We start from the raw sequence: 21,001 nt of genomic DNA on the forward strand, positions 1-21,001 counted from the left end.
GAAGGGAAGATGGGAAGAGAGCAAGGAAGGAAAAATAAGGAAAGAGGGGAAGGAAAAAAAGGAGAATGAAGAGGGAAGGAAAAAGAGGAAGAAAGGAAGGAAGGAAGGAAGGAAGGAAGGAAGGAAGGAAGGAAGGAAGGAAGGAAGGAAGGAAGGAAGGAAGGAAGGAAGGAGATTATAATGAGAGTGAAGGAGGGTCCTGCCTTAGCACTTGGCCACCACAGGTGCCCCTGACACGAGTGACATCGAGCTGGCCATGTCCCCCTGGTCATGCCTCCTCCCCACCCCCAAGGTCAAATACAACCCCAATGTGGCCCTCATAGAAATCAAGTTTGACACCCCTGATGTATGTGCATGTGTATGTATTTCCTTTTATGATAAACAGAATACAGAACTGTGAGAAATAAGAAACCAAAAGAAAAGCATAAAATAAGAAAATCATAGCTAAATCTAATTAAAACCAAGGCCGAGCATAGTATCTTTGCATATATATATATATATATATATATATATATATATATATATATATATATATATATATATATATATATATATATATATATATATTATAGTACAGTCATTCTTCCTTCCTCTCTGTCCATATATACGTAATCCTCAACTTACAGCAGTTCATATAGGGACCGTTCAATGTTATAAGATCACCGAAAAAAGTGACTTATGATCCTTTTGCACACTGACAACCATTGCAGCAGAGTCATGTAATCAAAATTTGGCAACAGACTATTTATGATGGTTGCAGCATCCTGAGGCCATTTGATTTCCCTTTTGCAACTTTCTGACAAGCAAAATCTGTGACCAACTTAACAACTGAAGAGATTCACTTAACAACTGTGGCAAGAAAGGTCATAAAATAGTCCAAAATGGTCCCACTTAATTGTCTCACTTAGCAACAGAAATTTTGGGCTCAATTAGACTAGACTAGACTTTGTTATTGGCCAAGTGTGATTGGACACACAAGGAATTTGTCTTCGGTGCAAATGGTCTCAGTGTACATAAAAGAAAAGATACATTCATCAAGAATCATAAGGTACAATGCTTAATAATAGTCATAGGGTACAATAAGCAATCAAATCATACTAGGAAACAGTCAGTATAGATCATAAGAATACAAACGACAAGGTTACAGTCATACAGTCATAAGTGGGAGGAGATGGGTGATAGGAATGATGAGAAGATTAATAGCAATAGTTATAGTAATGCAGACTTAGTAGTTGGGCAGTGTTGAGGGAATTATTTGTTTAGCAAAGTGATGGCATTTGGGAAAAAACTATCCTTGTGTCCAGTTGTTCTGGTGTGCAGTGCTCTGTAGCATCGTTTTGAGGGTAGGAATTGAATCAGTTTATTCCAGGATGTGAGGGGACTGTAGATATTTTCACAGCCCTCTTTTTGACTAATGCAGTATACAGGTCCTCGACTGAAGGCAGGTTGATCGTAATTGTTTTTTCTGCAGTCCTAATTACTCTTTGAAATCTGTGTCTGTCCTGTTGGGTTGCAGAACCAAACCAGACAGCTATGGTGCAGATGACAGACTCAATAATTCCTCTGTAGAACTGTATCATTGTGGTCATAAAACGAGGATTACCTGTACTGCTTCATCTGTCACTGCCTTTTGTTCTTTAAATATTCCATTTCTTTCTGTGAGGATTCAGCAATTGGTCCTGCCCTTTCCCTCTATCTAACCTCTCACTCTACCTTCATAAAGTTGTTTTAAGAGTCAATTTTAATGCATTCTATCTCGGCCTTCTTTCATATTGGTAATTCAATTTTTATTCAGCCCACATTAATTCAGCAACCATTAATTTTCTCTTGTGTTCACACACGTTCCAGCTACATTCACCTCGCCTTTATATTACTTCTGATATATTCAACTCTCATTCCCACATAACAAAGTTAAGTAAAAACATCCTGTTATATACAACTAATTTTCTTACTGTTCCATACTAGCAGGCTTGTAGACTATTCCTATTGGTCCGGACAAATCGGGCCGTGATTGGACGTTGTAAAACACTCGTGATTGGTTCGTATGGGAGTTGCTGTGATTGGGTAAAACCAAGCGCGGCAAACTCAAAAGTCTGTCATTGGCTGCCTAGCCGTGGCCAGCTCTATAAAAAGAGCTGCCGCGGCTGTGGTTTTTGTCTCAGAATTCTCCCTGTTAAATAAAGAGCTGTTTGTTCACTACTCAAGCCTCGTTCTTATGGGACCCACCGGCCATACTTAACACTTACCAACATTCCTCTCCACAAGGATATGCTCATTTTCTTTCTACCCACCTTTGCACTTCTTAAAATTTCTTCATCCACTTCTCCATCTTTAGTAAACATTCAGTGAAAGCTATAAGGACATGTCTCCCTGCTCTAAGTTTATGGAAGGTAAGCTTGCAATCATTGCAAAATAATCCGTTAAACAAACAAAATTATTCAATCCCCAAAGATGCTTTTTCAAGAGGCAACCTGACTTTCTTGTCTTCATTTGAAGATGTTTTGCTTCTCATCCAAGAAGCTTCCTCAGCTCTGACTGGATGATGGAGAATGGAAGGATTTATACTGCTTGCAGACAGCTGGTCATTTGCATTCTTTTGCAGGCCTGTCAAACTGGTGGCCCATGGGCCAGATGCATCACACACAGGCTATGCCCACCCCAGCTCCGTAAAGGCAAAACAGTAAAGATATGTTACGATACGTCATGTGACATGATCGACTTTGACATCTGTGTTTTAGAGAGTTGCTGAGGCCACTTGGAGGTTTATCTTTGTCCTCAGGGTCACCTGAGTAGTGTAAATGGGTGTGGAGCCTTCTTGGATTTATGTTAACTTTTGTTAGAATTAGCCAACAACACTCTATCATCTCTATATAAAAATGCACACATATTTATATCCCCACTCCACACTCTTCCAATCACAAGCATTCCTGATACACTTGTTCATATATTATGTTAATATAAATATATTAAACAATAAAGGAATCATCATATATTCTTGTCTTATTTACCATTAAATATTGAGCTACACATTTTATCCTTTACATTCTGTCTTCTCTTATCGAATGCAGCGATCAATATTTAGTTCCATTTTTATATAAAAAACTTACATTATGGTTACATGGATCTGCTTTTGTCCACAATTTCTTTCAGATTTTTGAAGGAAAAACTGCTGGAGCCTCATAAATATCACTTCATGCACCCCCTCTCTGGGTAAGAGAAGAGATTTTTATTCCACTTTTCTAGGTTTTATTTCACCTAGTTCCCTCAAAATCGTTTAGTCCCCTTTTACTTTGAGAGTGATGAAAGAATGGTTAACAGATAGAAACATGAAATAGAGCTTATGTAATGATTGCTTTGTTCAAATTGTTCAAAGTTACAGCAGATCCCCCCAAAAGCTACTTAACGATCCAGGTCTGGAGTTACTACAACTGCATATGTCTCTATGGTCACATGACTACATTTCAAGTGCTTGACAATGGGATCACTTTTCTGGCTGGTTGCAATAGTCTACAGTCATGTGACCATGGTTTACATTGTTTCCCCCCACTAATTTCTGGCCTTTGGGGCTGGTTTCCAGCAAAAACCATACAGAGGAGTACACTGATTCGCTTGATGACCCCTGCGTTTGCTTAAAAGCTGCAAAAAAAATTAAAATACGATAATTTACAATGTACAATATCACATGGGCACCTCAGCTTATGAAGGTCATGATTTACAATGAAAATTCCTGGGTCCATTATAGTTGTAAACCGAGAACTCTCTGTAAAGATTCCAATCATATGGATCTTCTGAACTGAATATGATGTGCATATTAATAACATGCATAAAAGATACAATGAAGAATGAACATTTGCAAAACAGGTTGTTTAATTGGATGGTCATTTGTTATGCCATGCATTTTGCTTAACTCTATAAAGCAATAATAAAAATATATTATATAATAATATATAATACAACTATAATAATATATAATATAACTATAATAATATATAACTACAATAATATCTAATATAATATATAATATAAGGGACACGGTGGCTCAGTGGCTAAGATGCTGAGCTTGTGGATCAGAAATGTCAGCAGTTCGAATCCCTAGCACCACATAATGGAATGAGCTCCTATTACTTGTCCCAACTTCTGCCAACCTAGCAGTTCAAAAGTATTTTAAAAATGCAAGTAGAAAAATAGGGACCACTTTGGTCAGAAGGTAACAGTGTTCCATGCACCTTTGGCATTTACTCATGCCGGCCACATGACCATAGAGACATCTTTGGATAGAGCTGGCTCTTTGGCTTTATAATGGAGGTGAGCACCGCTCCCTAGAGCCAGAAACATCTAGCACGTATATGTGAGGCGAATCTTTATCTTTACCTTATAAAGCAATATATTTGTAAATGGGCATCTGTGTGCTTAATCAAGAATCTGAGTCATAAGAGGGAAAATATATTTTGATTTATTTGCCCAAAACCCAGGAAACACAGACATAAGAAAACCTTATGAAAGAAGAATAGCAAAATAAGGAGAATAGAATGGAATTACAGAGGTGGGAGGAACCTTGGAGGTCTTCTAGTCCAACCACCTGCTTAGGCAGGAAATCCTAAACCATTTCAGACAAATGGCTATCCAATCTCTTCTTAAAAGTATCCAGTGTTGGACCATTTACAACTTCTGAGGCATGTTGTTCCACTGATTAATTGTTCTAACTGTGAGGAAATTTCTCTTTAGTTCTAGGTTGCTTCTCTCCTTGATTAGTTTCCAACCATTATTTCTTATCCCGTCCTCAGGTGCTTTGGAGAATAGGTTGACTCTCTCTTCTTTGTGGCAGCCCCTGAGATAATGAAACACTGCTATCATGTCACCCCTAGTCCTTCTTTTCATCAAACTAGACATAGCCAATTCCAGCAATCATTCTCTATATGCTTTAGCCTTAAGTCCCCTAATCATCTTTGTTGCTCTTCTTTGCACTCACCCCATTTCTAAGAGGTCTGTAAGGGGCATGCATAAGCACACCAACGTGCTTACCGTCCCTGTCCTTTTATTTGTACCCATTTCATGTAATCATAATCATGTTCTAATTATATCTGTTATCTAATACATGTTTGACAAATAAATAAATAAAAATAAAAAATAAATAAAGCCAGCTGGGTGACCAATCACTTTCTCTCAGCCCTAGAAAGGTGGCAACGGCAAACCATTGCTGAAATCCATCCAAGAAGACAAAGGCACCAAAACAACAATGTTGTAAACAAAAAAAAAATGGCAGCCACAACCACACAATTAACTCCTGTTCTCTGATTCAACTGCACAATTGTAGCTGCCATCTTGGATTTTTATTAACCCAAGTGGATTCTCTGGAAGGTGGGCAGAATTATCTGCAATTCTTTCTTTGGTCACAGAGAATACTTTTTGGATTGTTGATCAGCTGTTTCCAAGGAGAGAAGACTAAAAATGGAGCTATATATAGGAATCCAAGTTAAAAGCCTTCCTGGAGATAGACAGGCTGTTAGTTTGTCTGTTGTCAGTTTAGTTTTTCAATAATGAAAACAAACAAACAAACAAATGCCTCTTTCCATCTGTTAAGCTTCTACCATCACTCTCAAATTAAAAGGGGATTAAACAGTTTTGAGGTAGGAAAACTAGAAAAGCAGGATTGAAATCTTTTATCTTAGCCAGAAAGGAATTTGGGCCCCATGAAGTGATAATTATAAGCCTCCTGCATTTTTCCTTCCAAAATCTGAAAAAAAAAATCATTGACATTTCTATTTTTAATTCAAAACAACTTCAGATTGAAGCCCTATGGCTTCACCTACTTTGTCTTTGTTATGAATGACATTTCTCATTGAAACAATCAATCAGTGCTAGTTGAAATGGAACATGTGTCTAAACAATTTGGAATTTGCAAACTAAAACTTCATCAGAAAGTCAGATTTGCCATTAGCTATGCCACTGACTACATAAATCAGATAAATTGGGGGAATATTAATATATTTTCATGGAGCTTGAAGAAAGCTTTAGTATTTGGTTGGGCTAAGCTTTAAATACACTGTTCTCATCCAACAAGGAATTCACAATTTCACTTTAAATGTTACTTTGGCCATTTTAGAAGCACTTTTGTCTCATCCGTGTGCCTTAATTATCATGAATGATGGTGCAGGTTTTCAAACAAATGGTCAGCCAATCGAAAATAAATAGATTGTGTTATCTGCAGGTTAATATTCCAGCAGCATTACTCTGAATAGAACAAGCTTGCAAAGAAATAGGTTCCGACTGAATGGACCACATTACAAAGCTTATTTTAATAACAAATATGATTCCAGTCAACACTCATTATTCCAAGAAGAGAGAAAACGTCCATGTAAATATTCAGCTTCCAGCTGAAAACTCTCATCATAGCCACTGATGGTTATAACATTGGTTGCATTTCATAAAAAAATAAAAATAAAAGATTGATATTCATTATACATAGTCGTGTATGTGAAATATATAATTCTGCAATGGTTCTGTTCTTTCCTCAGAGATGTTTCTGGTGGCAGTATGGGAAGATAAATATGTTGTCAGTTGTGGAGTACCACAAAGATCTGTTCTCTGTGTTTTGCTATGTAGCTTCTACATCAGGAGTGTCAAACTCACATGACGTATCGGGACTTTTTCCCCCTTTGCTAAACTGGGCTTGGGCATAGTCAGCCCGTGATACATCCGGCCCATGAACCGGGAGTTTGACAGCCCTTGTTCTAGATGGAGACAAGTCACAAGCAGTTTGAAGTTTGGTACCAACTGTATGGTGATTATTAAGCCATCTGGAGTCATGAATGTATTTCTCTCTCTCTCTCTCTCTCTCTCTCTCTCTCTCTCTCTCTGTCTGTCTCTCTGTGTGTGTGTGTGTGTGTGTGTAAAAAAACCCAAATAAATAAACAAACTAACAATAACAATAATTTGGTAAAATAGGAAGTTTGTAGAAGTATCCTTACCCAATAAAATGTTTTTAAAACCGAGATTCCAAAAATCATTGGCAAAAGAACTTTAACTGACCATTGTGGAGGTGGTGATAGAGAGTTGAATGACTATAATAGAATAGTCTGGGCAAGAAATAGGCAATTATCCAACTTAAATTTTGACTTTAAGTTTTGTTTATCTTTTTTGATGTCTCCTTGAATTTACAGAGTGGCTGTATCTTAATTCTGAGCACAACATTACATCTTGCAACATTTTTATTATAGGCTCCCACCTGTATGCCTTTATTTATCATCAGGTTTTGATGGCAAGTTTCCATGTTCTTGTAAAGCCTTTGAGAGCTGAATAATGTGGAGAATAGGTGGCTGGTTTCTTCTAAAGTCTTAACAAAGACAACTGTCCCAAGTTTTTCATAGAATATGTGTGCACGTATGCATGATTTAAATTGACTTGTTTTTGAATGAGCTAATTTCCTCTGTTTGTCCCAAAGAGAGATTTACAATGGTGAAAGGGATAATTCACATTTTGTCCTAAATCTATTGTTCTCAGAATCTAATCTAGGAATTGATGCCAAGGGAAATAAATATTAAATATTCCATCAGCTTCAAAACATTTTATAGACCTTGTTATAAAATTTATAGAAATTGATTCTAAGCTGAATTTATATATAAGTTCCAAAAACTAATTTTGTTTGTATTTGTTTTTGTGTTTGCAGTGTGTGTGTGTGTATGTGTATTTTATGTTAGTTTGGCCTAGTTCTATTTTGGATAGCAATTGCTCAGGTTATTATATTACCAACAGTCCCTGTTGTTGCTGCTGTTATAAATTAATCTCTAGTTGTGTCCAGAAAAGAAAAGTCTCTAGAGATTTTTTTTAAATACCCAGCATTAAAAAAACAAAACTATGACAAGCTGAAAGCGGCCGCAAGACTGTAAAGAACCAAAATTAGCAATTGGGGAACCAATTAAATGAGGTATTAACTTGCAATCCATGGGTTACTCTGAGCATCATAGGAGCTCAGAGGATAAATCAGATAAGCCCTCCAAGGATAGAGAAGAAAAATCCCTGAAGGAACACATCCAATTTCAAATATCCATTCCCCAATGATACCGCTGAAGCTCTTCTTTTGCATCAGAGCTGAGACTTCAAAAGAGGTTTTAAAAAAATCAGAAAGCATCAGGGAAAAGATTTAGCTCTGTATATATTCTTCCCTTTGTAAGACTAAATGAGATGTTTCTTTCATTTGGGGAAATTGTACTTTAATGGTTCATAAATCTTTGCTGAGTATACATACCATGGCTGCCACTAAGACCCATCAATTATGATACAAGTTCTTAATTTGAGCCAATAGTCCTAGCTAGGCCTACTATCTTCCCTCGTTCATCCTGCTGTGAAGACTTTCGTTTGATATGCTTCCTGAGTCAACGGATCTTTAAGGATCAAAACAAGCATTCCAGTAGCTTGCAGGAAAATGTGATAAAATGCTTTTATTGTAGGATAAAGAGGGTATAGACTAGGTCTCCAGCCTTAATTGTCCCTGTACTACATGTACCATTTCCAGCTAACATATTGCCATGAAATCAACAAAAGCCCAGTTGTGGGGTGCTTGGTGCTCTCTCTGAGTTTGGTTACTTTCTTGCAAATATTCCATTATCCAACTAGGTAACCTCATCAGTGCAATGAAACATCTGCAAGAAAACAACCAAGCTCAGAGAGCACCACAGTTCAATCCTGAACTATAGATATTCTCTTCTGTTAAAAGTTCCTATGCAAGCCAGAGGCCACAAGCTAGTGACTTCCTTGCGAGCCAATATATACAGTTGTCCAAACTTCCCATCAACCAGGAGTTTATCCAGTTTACTCAGGATGCTAAAGGAAAGAGCACTGTCCCTAATTGTGACACATTACTAAGATTTAATTTTGAGGTTATGGTAAGGCAGAAGAGCAACCAAGATGATTAGGGGACTGGAAGTTAAAACAGACGACGAACGGCTGCAAGAACTGGGCATGGCTAGTCTACTGAAGAGAAGGACCAGGGGAAACATGATAGCAGTCTTCCAATATTTGAGGGACTGCCACAGAGAGGAAGCGGGTCAATCTATTTTCTAAATCACCTGTAGGCCAGACAAGGAATAATGGATGGAAACTGAACAAGGAGAGATTCAACCTGGAAATAAGGAGAAATTTTCTGACAATGACAGCAATGGAACCAATGGAACAGCTACCTTCAGAAATTGTGGGAACTTCATCACTGGAAGCTTTCAAGAAGAGACTGGACTGCCATTTATCAGAAATGGTGTAGGGTCCCCTGCTTGGTTGGACTAGATGACTTATAAGGTCCCTTCCAACTCTGTTAATCTGTCTATCTGTCTAATACAGAGTTTGACTACTTCAGTCACTGCAATGACTATATCGTAACTATGAACTGTTACATTAAAACAATTGTGGCCAAAACTTGCCTCGTCTAAACCAGCCAAATCACTCTGAAGTTTATTTGCATGCACACAAGCAATATATAAAGTATATACCTAGCAAAATTTTGATACGTTGCTGAGTGGCCATGAGCAAAAGCAGAAATAGAGCTTACATACCTTTGGCCCACTACATTACAAAAAAGAGAAAAAGAAAAAGGCAAACATAGTGAAAATTACAGAATCACGTTGGAATATTTTAGATAAATCCATTTATATGGCCTTATTATTGTTATTTAATCCTTCCTTCTAAGTCAGCATGCTAGCCGTACTATCTTTGAAATATGGCTGGTGAATAGAAACAATATGGTTTACTGGGACACAGATTCTTGGCTGAGTCTTTTCTCTGCTGCCACTTGCACTTACTTTAGCTTGCTTTGAATGTTTTCTTACGATGTGTAGTGAAATGTAGTCTGGATTCCCAGGAAAGAGGGGCTGTACTCCAGAGAGCAAAGAGGCAGCAAAACTTGGAAAGTTTGGTCTGCAGAAAGAGAGTTAAAACAGCTCCTCCTTAGTGATTCCCAGGGTATATCTGTAGTGATGCAAATAGTTGCTTTAGTTTGGCAAAATTTCTGTCCATAGGCGAGGAATAGTAAAAGAAACTGATGAAGCTTCTTGGATGAGAATCAAAACAACAACTACTTCTTCTTCTTCTTCTTCTTCTTCTTCTTCTTCTTCTTCTTCTTCTTCTTCTTCTTCTTCTTCTTCTTCTTCTTCTTCTTCTTCTTCTTCTTCTTCTTCTTCTTCTTCTTCTTCTTCTTGGAAAAAAAAACAGTCCAGTTGCCTTTTGAAAAAACACCATTGAGTAAAAGAAACTACTCAGAAGTAATTCTATGTGTCTTTCTTGATTCCAATAAAGGAGGGTATTTGTAGCTCAGGGTTGAAATGAGGGGTCCTTGGTGCTCTCTGAGCTCGTTTGTTTTCTTGTACACTGTAGACTGTCATTGCCCCATCAGAGCCAGAATTTGTGGTGGAAGATGAGCTGGAATCTGAGCCAAGAGAGATTGAGGGGGTGACTTTGTTGTCTTCAGAAGAAAATGGGGAAGGTCAGGGCCTTTCAGGATTAGGACATCTTGTAGACAGAGAGAAACAGGGGCAGGATGAACATATGAGAGACAGAGCTCAGGCAAGGAGCAAGGACCACTCCCCTTCTTACCCAAGAGCTCAGAGAGTGGAGAGAAGGCGTGAACAGCGCAGAATGACCTGATGACTCAGGAGGACAGCGCCTGCTCACCTTCACAAGGCACGCCTGGGGAATGAGACTTAAGGAGATGTTGTGGGGAGGGACATTAGTCGGGAACAAGTTCCTGAAGTGTTGAGTGCCGATGTTTGAACTTTCCAGGAGTCCTTCCATTCTTTCTGGCATTCTGGGCTAATTACCTGGATCTTTTGTTTCCTGAACTCCTTGATTTGTCCTGCTGGATTTATTGCTGTGCAACCCCAGTATACACAGCACTGGGACTAATTGCAGCCAGAGGCTGCTTGAGGTTTTTTTTTGGGGGGGGGGGGTTGTTATCACTCCGCTCTAGGATTTGCCAGAAACGTGGGAGCATTTGGGAAAATTTGGAGCAATAGAGGGGAGGTTTGAACTGCCAACTGTTTGTGTTATCTCTGTGCCGTACCCAGGTCATCACATAGACATTTCATTACCCAACTAGGTAACCTCATCAATGCTAGTCACCATGGACCCCTCTTCCCTGATTCTGTGGCCTGATGCAAGGGAAATTAAAGCAGTTTATATTTAGCGAGGGGAAGCATCCTTGGTAGTGAATGCAGCCACTTATGGCCATTTAGGACTGCACAGTCATGGAAACTCAATTTATAATTTTTTTTTTTTGCCAGAAAACAGTGTTTGTTTCCAGTTTCTGGCAAAAAATACCACACAGCAAAATATGGGTTTGTTTAACAACCACCCCCAAAAAAGATCATAAAATGAGTCGGTCACATTATGACCCATTCTATAATCATCATGAGTTATGACTGTATGAGCAGGTTCCATTACAATCCTAAGTTGAAAACTATAACCTCAAGTAACCTCAAGCATTATAATCTGTTTAAATAGGGGAAGGATGAGACAAGGATCAGCTCTACAAAAGTCCTCACAAATTCCTTTTGACCTCTGGTATTAACCATAATCAATTTCCTTCTAATTAGTTTGCCAATCCTGAAAATAGCAGCACTCGATAAATAGCAGAAGTGTGGTCACTTCTATCCCTCCAAAATAAAAATAAAATCCATTCTCCCTATTACCATTAGCAAAGCAGTAGCAACTTCTTAGGTGCTCTAATATGCAACCTTTCTTTATGAGTTTATGATGAAAGAGATGGAGAACTCAGAAGATGTTCAAGGAGAAATAAAAGGTTTGTATTTACAAATACTTGTCCTCATTCCACACAATCCACATTAAAGAATATTGACAGCTTCTATAGCTGAGTTAATATGAAGAGACAGTTTGCTCTGATCAGACTGCTGCAAAAGGGCTTTCGGGTAATAAGAGTCAGTCAGTGCAGCCTTCCAACCTGCTTTGCATCTAAAAAGCCCCCCTGTGAACATTCAGCACAAACTAATTTAATACCCCCGGTGGCCATGGCCATGTCAGCTGAGGAAAACATTTAAGCCACATGTTTTTCTCTTTAACCTACTTGCTGATTTGGGGCTTTTATAATCTATTCTTTTGCCCCCCACACACACACCGTGATTTAAAAATGTTTTAGCTTAATTTCCTCCTCCTGATTTCAGTTCCGTGTTTTAGGGTGCAAAAGAATTGTAAAATGTATAAAGCAGTTTATATAATCTAGGGCAAGTCTGAGATTTAGATGATATAGACATAGATAATAGAAATATAGATGAAACAGATATATATCATAAAGATATAGATGATATAAATAATGAAAGATAAAGGAAAGAAAGAAAGAGAGAGAGAGAGGAAGGAAGGAAGGAAGGAAGGAAGGAAGGAAGGAAGGAAGGAAGGAAGGAAGGAAAACAAAGGAAAAGAAAGAAAAACAGAAGGAAAGGAGAGAAAGAAAGAAAAAGAAAGAAAGAAAGTCTACTAAATATGGCAGCCAATGTTACTATTTTTATCAAATATTTCTAACTAAATCAGGGCCATATCTATTTACTAGATTTTTATATTTTATTACTAGGTTCTATCAAAAAATGTTGCATGCAATAGTAATATTTAGGAAATCTAATTTTCATAATTTTGTGTATATGCAACCTTTCTAATATACATGGTTTTCTATTCAGAATTTTGTGCACAACTACATGAAAGTAATTTTATGTATTGCTTGCAAAGCACAGTATATTCATAAATGTAATTTTTGTAAACTATTCACTTCTTTATTTTGGATCCCTGAATATTGATCGACATTACTATCCTCTCTTCATTCTTTTCTGGGAAGTGATGGAATCTATTTGGTGGGAACAATAATTCTGCGTCATGGAAATGTATGGTATGTGTAAGAGAGAGGGAGGGAAGGAGAGGGAGAGGGAGAGAGAGAGACAGAGAGACAGAGAGAGATTTAAACAAATGTATTGATCAGATGACACTGGTTCTTCTTTATCTCTGTTAGCCTACATTCGCCTTGGTAGCCACACCATATTAATCTTATTCTTAAAAAGTGTGGTTGAAGGGTTCAGGTCTTAATCATGGGATGAAACGGTGAATTTGATGTCATCTCATTTTTCGACAAAAAATTAAAAGTCAGGTTATTAGGTTACTTTATCTTGTTTCATTTCACTTCATATTTTTTAGAACAAAGCAGTAAGTGGGCTTGCCAGAAATATAACAGTACAGTGAACAAAAAGGAAGTGAATAATCATTTTCTGCTGCTATTGTTGGAAAGGAATCACTATCAAGGCATCTCCACTTGTTAAAATGTAATCCAATACTGAACCTTATTCCTGTGATAAGTTGAAAGATAAGTTGACTGACTCCTAACTGATTTGTTATATGGGTTGTATTGTTTATGTTTAGACGCAGCAATTGGGATAAATTTATCTGACTTACATGTTATTGTGAACTTGCCAGACACATCCACCTCTTAAAGTTACTCATGAACTGGAAGCCAACTAATCACTCTTCTATTTTTCTTTTTCCAATTTTTCAAACCAGTCTTTCAAATGAAAAAATGTGCATATTGAGGGGAAATGCATATAAAAGCTCATACATTGGTAAAATAGCATGTGAAAAAGCTTTAAATTAAAGTAAACATAATGTAAAATGAGAACAAAAGTACATAGCAAGGAAATTGTATATGAGAATATGTGCAAATCTTTGAGCAGACTTTTAAAAAACCAGAATTGGTTGTAGAAATTGAATGAAGTGTACCTACCGCTGGAAAAACAAGCTGTTATTTAGATTTTTTGTTAGATATATATTCTGCTATTCCTTCCAGGAGTTCAAGCAATGTACTTACTTTTCTCTCCTTCAATTTTCCTATAACAGCTCTGTGCCGCAGGTTGGCTTGAGTGATTGAATATCTTTGCACAGGAATGGGTAGCTCATGGGTAGAATGTGGCCATCAGCTATCAGATTTTAGCATATCCATCTTTTTTAAATGCCCACAAAGCCTGGAAATTTGCCCATCTGTCAACATCATCATCCATCTCAGACACCCTCTGCACCTCAAAGGGCAAACTAATCTTTAAAGTTTTCTGTGGGTTTATAGGTCATGTGATAGCCATTTATAAATAAAAGTTTATGAATTAATTGGATAGGTATCCAGCCAGGTATAGAGCTTACTCAACAAACCATATTGATATAAGTCATAGATTAGAGAAATGTGTATACCAGATCATTTCCTAGACTATTATAGATGGTCACAGAGTCAGCCAGATGTTTCAAGGGTATTTGGCATTTTTGCCAAATCTATCAAGTATTTTCCATGTACCTGGGCTAGACAGATGATGTTGTTCGATGGGATTAAAGAAATTGTCACAGGCTGTAAGATGTGATTATAAAGCTGACCCTTGCAATTGACTGGTGGTGATCTTGTCAATGCCGAGTAGCGCTCCAAAAGTTTTGAAATTGCACCCAAGGCACCTATTACTAACTGCATTTTTTTTGCCACAGCCATTTGGCTTCTGTTTGCAAGTCATTACATTTTGTGATTTTCTCCAGTTTTTTCCTCTTCTGTGGTGCTGTCTCCAGGTATTGCAATGCTCATTATCAAGACTATTATTATTCAGACAACTTTCCTGTGAGACAGAGACCGAGTCACAGCACGTATTATCCCATTAAGCTATTAACTTCCCTCCCTGTTTTTTGCTCTTGGTTCACTTCTACACTTGGTGATGATCAATCACACTTTCACAAATCTGAGGTTACAATTGTATTCCACAGAATGGAGTTCAGCAAGAAACGTGCGGATGGAATGAATTCAGTTGTGAACACTTAACTCGCCTGTTATAATTTTTCACTCTCCCCATCTGGCATTTAGCAAGCAGCTTGTCTTACCTTTCCACGCCTGAGATTTTCTTTCTTCCCCTAATTGATTGAAGTGTTTACAGCACAGACTGAATTCACAAAGAAAATGGAGCATGTTTTTCATGACAATTGGGAACCTTTTGCCTGATAATTTTGTTCAACTGCATCCGATCACAGAAAGGCTCATTTATTTCCTCTCAATTGGTCTAGCCTTGCTTTGGTTCTGTTTGAAAAAGCTCCTAAGTCTACACATACAATTTCACCTAAGGCAGATGAGCATATGAGAATGTGTCAGGTTGAGGAGAGAGAGAGAGAGAGACAGCCAGAAAGAAAGAGAGGCAGAGAGAGAAAGAGACAAGACAGACAGACAGACAGACAGACAGACAGAGAAGCAGAGGGACAGATTAGCTTCTAAAGAAACATCTTCACTCACATGAACTTATCTGAATGGCATGTGACTTTCCCAGTTATAGTGCAGTATATATGAAATACTGTTCCTCTGAGGCAGGCTTGTCACACAGATTTACTGCCAAGTAAAATACCTATCCCTCAGGGCCACCAACAAAATGTAACAGCATTATTCCTTCGTCGTGTTTCCATAGTCTGCTGAGCCCTCTTCCATCCCCAGCCCCTTTCCACTTGTTTTCCCTTTACTTCATTCCATAGTCATTTTTCATTGTATTTAGCAAAAACTTGGGGTTTCACCTTTATGCCTGACAGGTGCCAGCTTGGCTATTGGTACTTGTCTGTCAGTATCAAAGACTGGGAAAGCTATTTGTATAAGTATGCTCTTTTTTTTTCTTCCTAAAAGAAAATGCTATTTTACACTCACCCCCATCCCACCCCCAAACATTAAACGTTTTTTTAAAAAGGAAGATAAAAACAAATATAAACTAGCATGAAATTAGGAAGAAGAAAAAAGAATAAAATGAAAGAGAAAGCTAAAGGTGCAAGAAAATAAAAAATAATCGGCAGGGTAAGGTTTGATCTGGACATAAAACAAACAAACAAACAAACAAATAATTCAGCTTACTGATGACAGCTGAGCCAATGACAATGGATAAGCTCACCTAGAAGCCTCAGGTAGATGTTAAAAAGGAAGGAGACTGTACAAACCTTATGGCATCCCGCCATTGGTGGGATTCAAATTTTTTTTATTACCGGTTCTGTGGGCGTGGCTTGGTGGGCGTGGCAGGGGAAGGATACTGTAAAATCTCCAGTCAGAGGTGGCATTTGCAGGTTCTCCAAACTACTCAAAATTTCTGCTATCGGTTCTCCAGAACTGGTCAGAACCTGCTGAATACCACCTCTGCCTCCCCCATAGCAGGGGTTGAGAGAGTGATCCCTCCTCCTTAACCACCAGTGATTCAACCTGGCTTCAAAAGAAGGTGGTGAACCATCACAACCACCCACTCACCCAATCCTCTGAGGCAAACCAGAAGGATATAGCCATTGATGGTATCAAAAGCTTCCAAGATGTCAAGTAGGGTAAGGATGGATGCACACACACACACACACACACACACACACACACACACACACACCATCTTACCCTTCTAGAGATAATCCAAAAGTATGACCAATGCTGTTTCCATCCTATACTCAGGCCTGAATCCCAACTGAAAGGGATCTGGATATCCAGACTTTAATTATTGTCTCCAGTTCTTGTTCTTCTATTTTCTTCTGTCTCCAAATATTGCAATGTCCATTAGCAAGATTTTATAATACTTATTTGCTGCCCAGCTCCCAGTGACTCTGCACAGTTTACAATAGTTAAAGCATTTAGAAGCATTTTTTTTTTAAAAAAAAAACACCAAAACAATACATAACAAATAGTAATAGCAGTAGCACTTAAGACTTATATACCGGTTGGCAATACTTTACAGCCCTCTTTAAGCGGTTTACAGAGTCAACATATTGCCCCCAACAATCTGGGTCTTCATTTTTACCAGCCTTGGAAGGATGGAAAATTGAGTCAACCTTTAGCTGATGAGGCTCAAACTGATGAACTTCTGGCAACCTGCAGTCAGCAGATGTAGTCTGCAATACTACCTTCTAACCATTGCGCAACCACAGCTCTTCCTGTGATAAATCAATGGCCAATAAATCAATAAATAAACCCAGAAGGGATCTGAAAGAAGGAAAGAGACTTTGCCTAAGGTCCAGGTGAAGAGACAAATATTTAAAGCCCTTCAAAAAAATAAGTAGGGTGGGACCCACTGAAATGTTGGTGGGAGCGTCATTCCTGAGGGTATTCTAGTTTTTATTGTTTCTAGAAACCTATATTCTAGTTTTCAGCTTTTTACTCTTTTCACTTCTGTCCAATATTTCCCATCCCCATAGCTGATTGATCTTTGAGGCAGCGATAGCATCCTTATGCTCAACTAAACCTGGAGTGGCCTCAAGAAGATCCATTCTTACTCTAATATTCCATAGTTTGGTGATACGATGATCACTTGTAAAATTTTACTTCATTTGCTGCTGCTGATATCATCACATACATTACTATGTCAGGGGAAAAATAATATATACATTAATATGGTATAGGAGATGATACCCTATGTGGCTTCCATTTTCAGAAGTAGCATCACATTTCTCATGAAGTTTAATTCCACCCTTCAACTTCATTTTGACAATATGCTATGCAACTATAATACAGGGAAATAGTATCCACTTGCAGCCAAAAATGTATTTCCATCTTCATGCTGTCCTGCCATAGAGTATACTATACATCATCTTTGGACTATATACAATTAATTTTCTCTTCTTTGCCCATCTGCTTCTCCTTTTTTACCATGTTTTTGTTACATTTGTTTTTAAGGTCACTATCACATTTCATTTGAACAGCTGGTGCTTAATATCAAAAGATCATTGCATGATAAAGTTACACAGTCAGTGAAAGACATATGTCATTTTAAAAACTCATTATGTTCTATTGTTTGCTAAAACAAGCACATTATGAGTACATTTTTAATAAATTATTTGTCTGATGGTTGAAGAATTAAGCTCCTTAAATCAGAAAATTTTATTTTAATCTTATTTGAAAGACTGGAAAATTCAATTCCCTTTCTTCGTACTTAAGAAACATGGCCAGACTTCACAGTTCTAGTTACAAAATCTGAAAAGAAATGACACTGTAGGAATTACCTTCATTTGAGATACTATAATATGCAATTTCAAGATCAAAACTTTTTTTTATAATTTTCAGGGTAACTGTTCTTCCAGATGGAAGCCTGCAAATTCTGAATGCCTCCAAATCTGATGAGGGGGAATACATATGCCGAGGAGAAAATATATTTGGTTCAGCAGAAATTACAGCTTCAGTATTTGTGAAAGGTGAGATATATCACCGGATTCATCTGCATAGGTTTGCACCAGGTAAAGTTGAGTACTCCAACAAAACTCCAACAAAAGTCAGTTTGGTCTAGTAGTGGTTTAAGGCATCAGGCTAGAAACTCTGCGTTCTAGTTTCATGTTAGCCAGGTGAACTTGAGTTTGTCACTTTCTCAACAACCTCATGGAATTATTGTTGTGGGGAAAATAAGAGGAGGAAGGTATGTTGGGTATCTTTGCTACCTTGAATTATTTGTAAAAAATAATCAGGAGGTATACAAATAGATAAATACAAGCAACATGCTGGTATTCCAATACTGTATTCTGCTATCTACAGCTCTAGTAGGACAGAAATAACACTGAGATTCTTCTTTTTCCTTTTCCTTTCTTCTTCTTCTTCTTCTTCTTCTTCTTCTTCTTCTTCTTCTTCTTCTTCTTCTTCTTCTTCTTCTTCTTCTTCTTCTTCTTCTTCTTCTTCTTCTTCTTCTTCTTCTTCTTCTTCTCCTCCTCCTCCTCCTCCTCCTCCTCCTCCTCCTCCTCCTCCTCCTCCTCCTCCTCCTCCTCCTCCTGTATTTTTAGGGATAGTGGGGAGTGAATAGTGAAGCCTTTGGGCCACTTGGATTCAAGGTTTCTCTTCTAACCTTGAGTAACTGCAATCCCCTTGGAACTGGAGTAGACCATGGTCATAGCATACAAAATAGCAGCCATACTTTGCTATGAGTTTGGTGATCCAACATATTTAGTGGGCATTAGGTATGAAAACCATTTTGGGCTTATAGTATAGTTCTGTAATAATTATATTATGCAACCTTTCACAATCCAGACATGTGCAGATATGTTGGACCATAATATATCTATTATTTCTGCTCATTGGAAGCAAGTGGAAGTTGCAGTCCAACACATAACACACATTCTCTCTCTCCCACCCATCTTCCAATGAATGGTCACAAAGGAACTACTAATAAGAATAAAATAATTGCATCTTAAAAATTAAACACAAAGGAACCCATAAAACATTTAAAAGGTATCAGAGGAACAGGCAAAACTCCAGAATTAAAAACCCGTCTCTGTATTTTAAATATCCTAAAAACCAAAATTGTAGCTGAACAATTTTTCTTTTTCTCAACCACAGACACAAAGCATTGGGTGGAGAAAACTGATAAAAGGAGGAGGGAAGGAATAGGATGTGTGTTTGAAAAAAATTGCTCCCAAATGACAATTACTGCTGAAGGCACTGAGTTTGTTTGAGTGATCTTTGTCCCCTTTACACTTTTATAATGACTGTGAAAAGGGCAAACAAAATGAGAAATTCCTGTACAACTCAAAGTATTATGGTCTACATTTTTCTTATTTTTTTGTCTATTCTGCAAGAGTGTCAATCATTGCAAGCCCAATCAGTAAAAACAACAAATACAGGGATATTTTATGGTTTGTTTTGTCTCCTAGAGCCTACCAGGATAGACCTGTCCCCCAAGAGAACTGAGCTCACTGTGGGAGAAAGCATTGTCCTCAGCTGCAAAGCTTTCCATGACCCAACCTTAGATGTCATCTTTCACTGGAGTCTGAATGGGCAACCTATCGATTTTGAAAAAGAAGGTGGACATTTTGAAAGCATCAGGGCGGTGAGCATCATTTAAAATCCATTTTCTTTGACAAGTTTAATGGAATGAAACATGCTGGACAAATCTCTTCACTGCAAAGTTGCAGTTATGATAGAATTATAGTAAGAGGAAGGAAGGAGGGAGGGAGGGAAAGAAGGAAGGAAAGGAGGAAAAAGGGAAAGAAGGAAGGAAGGAAGGAGGGAGGGAAAGAAAGGAGGAAGGAAAGAAAGAAAAAGGGAAGGAAGGAAGGAAGGAAGGAAGGAAGGAAGGAAGGAAGGAAGGAAGGAAGGAGGAAGGAAAGAAGGAAGGAAGGAGAAAGTAGGAAGGAGGAAGGAAGAAGGAAGGAATGAAGAAAGGAAAAGGGAGGGAGGATTCATTTACAGAATTTAGTATCTCATTTAATTAAATTAATTAAAGTATAGGATATTTGCTTTAAACAAAAATAAATTGCAGTGAATCCAATCACTTGCCTATTGTTAAAATATTCATGAGTTTAGGCCTTAGGTACATTGGATCTTTAATACTATAATTCCTGATTATTTACTGGAAATCCTGGAATTTCTTTCTCAATTCATTTCAGAATAGGAGTGACAAAAGCTTATTTCATGTGAATGAGAATCATCTCCTTTCTTTTACTTTCCTATTTTTTCTTCCCTTCAAAGATGATAATGCTTCAGACCTATGGTGGCAGCAAACTCCTAGTTAAATAGCTGTCAATAGAAAGTTAGGCTTTTTAAAATTAATTTCGAAAAGAGTAGCCATGTTAATCATTTTCAGAAAACAATAATAAAGAATACAGAAATATTTTAATAACTAGCATGTTTACCTGGAATAAACATTCATAAAGACAACTTCGATAGATGTTAAGTACTCCTTTAATTAACTACAATTTATTTTACAGTCACTGTAAAACAATGGCAAACAATGTAACCTAATGCTCCATATATAAATAAATCCTGTCTACTATTTTTTTAAAATCCCATTAAGATTATTATAATTGGTTGGTGTTATTTGAATGATTGGTACTGAAGATATTAACTAAATATTAATAATATCAGTAAATGCAACTCTAGTTATGCACAAACTCATACAACAGCCAGTATTTTGTTGAAAGTCCACAACTCCGCATCTAACTAAACATCTAACTAAACATCCCATAAAAATTCATTGCCCAGGAGAAAGACCCCAACTCTGGAAGTTGATTGGCAAATAAAAAT

General features: G+C 37.6%; 1 protein-coding gene across 1 annotated transcript in view; it reads left to right on the top strand.

Moving 5' to 3' along the window:
- CNTN5 (contactin 5) overlaps nucleotides 1-21,001 on the top strand; it is a 750,248-nt gene that overhangs the window by 645,241 nt on the left and 84,006 nt on the right. Inside the window, exons 15-16 of the mRNA XM_087937063.1 lie at nucleotides 18,059-18,186; nucleotides 19,630-19,805. Coding sequence (XP_087793189.1) covers nucleotides 18,059-18,186; nucleotides 19,630-19,805 — 304 coding nt within the window. The remainder of the gene's footprint in view (nucleotides 1-18,058; nucleotides 18,187-19,629; nucleotides 19,806-21,001) is intronic.

The sequence above is a fragment of the Pseudonaja textilis genome, chromosome 7 (genome assembly GCF_049901715.1).
Source record: "Pseudonaja textilis isolate UNSWEBS1 chromosome 7, rPseTex1.2, whole genome shotgun sequence".
In the NCBI taxonomy this organism is placed as follows: domain Eukaryota; kingdom Metazoa; phylum Chordata; class Lepidosauria; order Squamata; family Elapidae; genus Pseudonaja; species Pseudonaja textilis.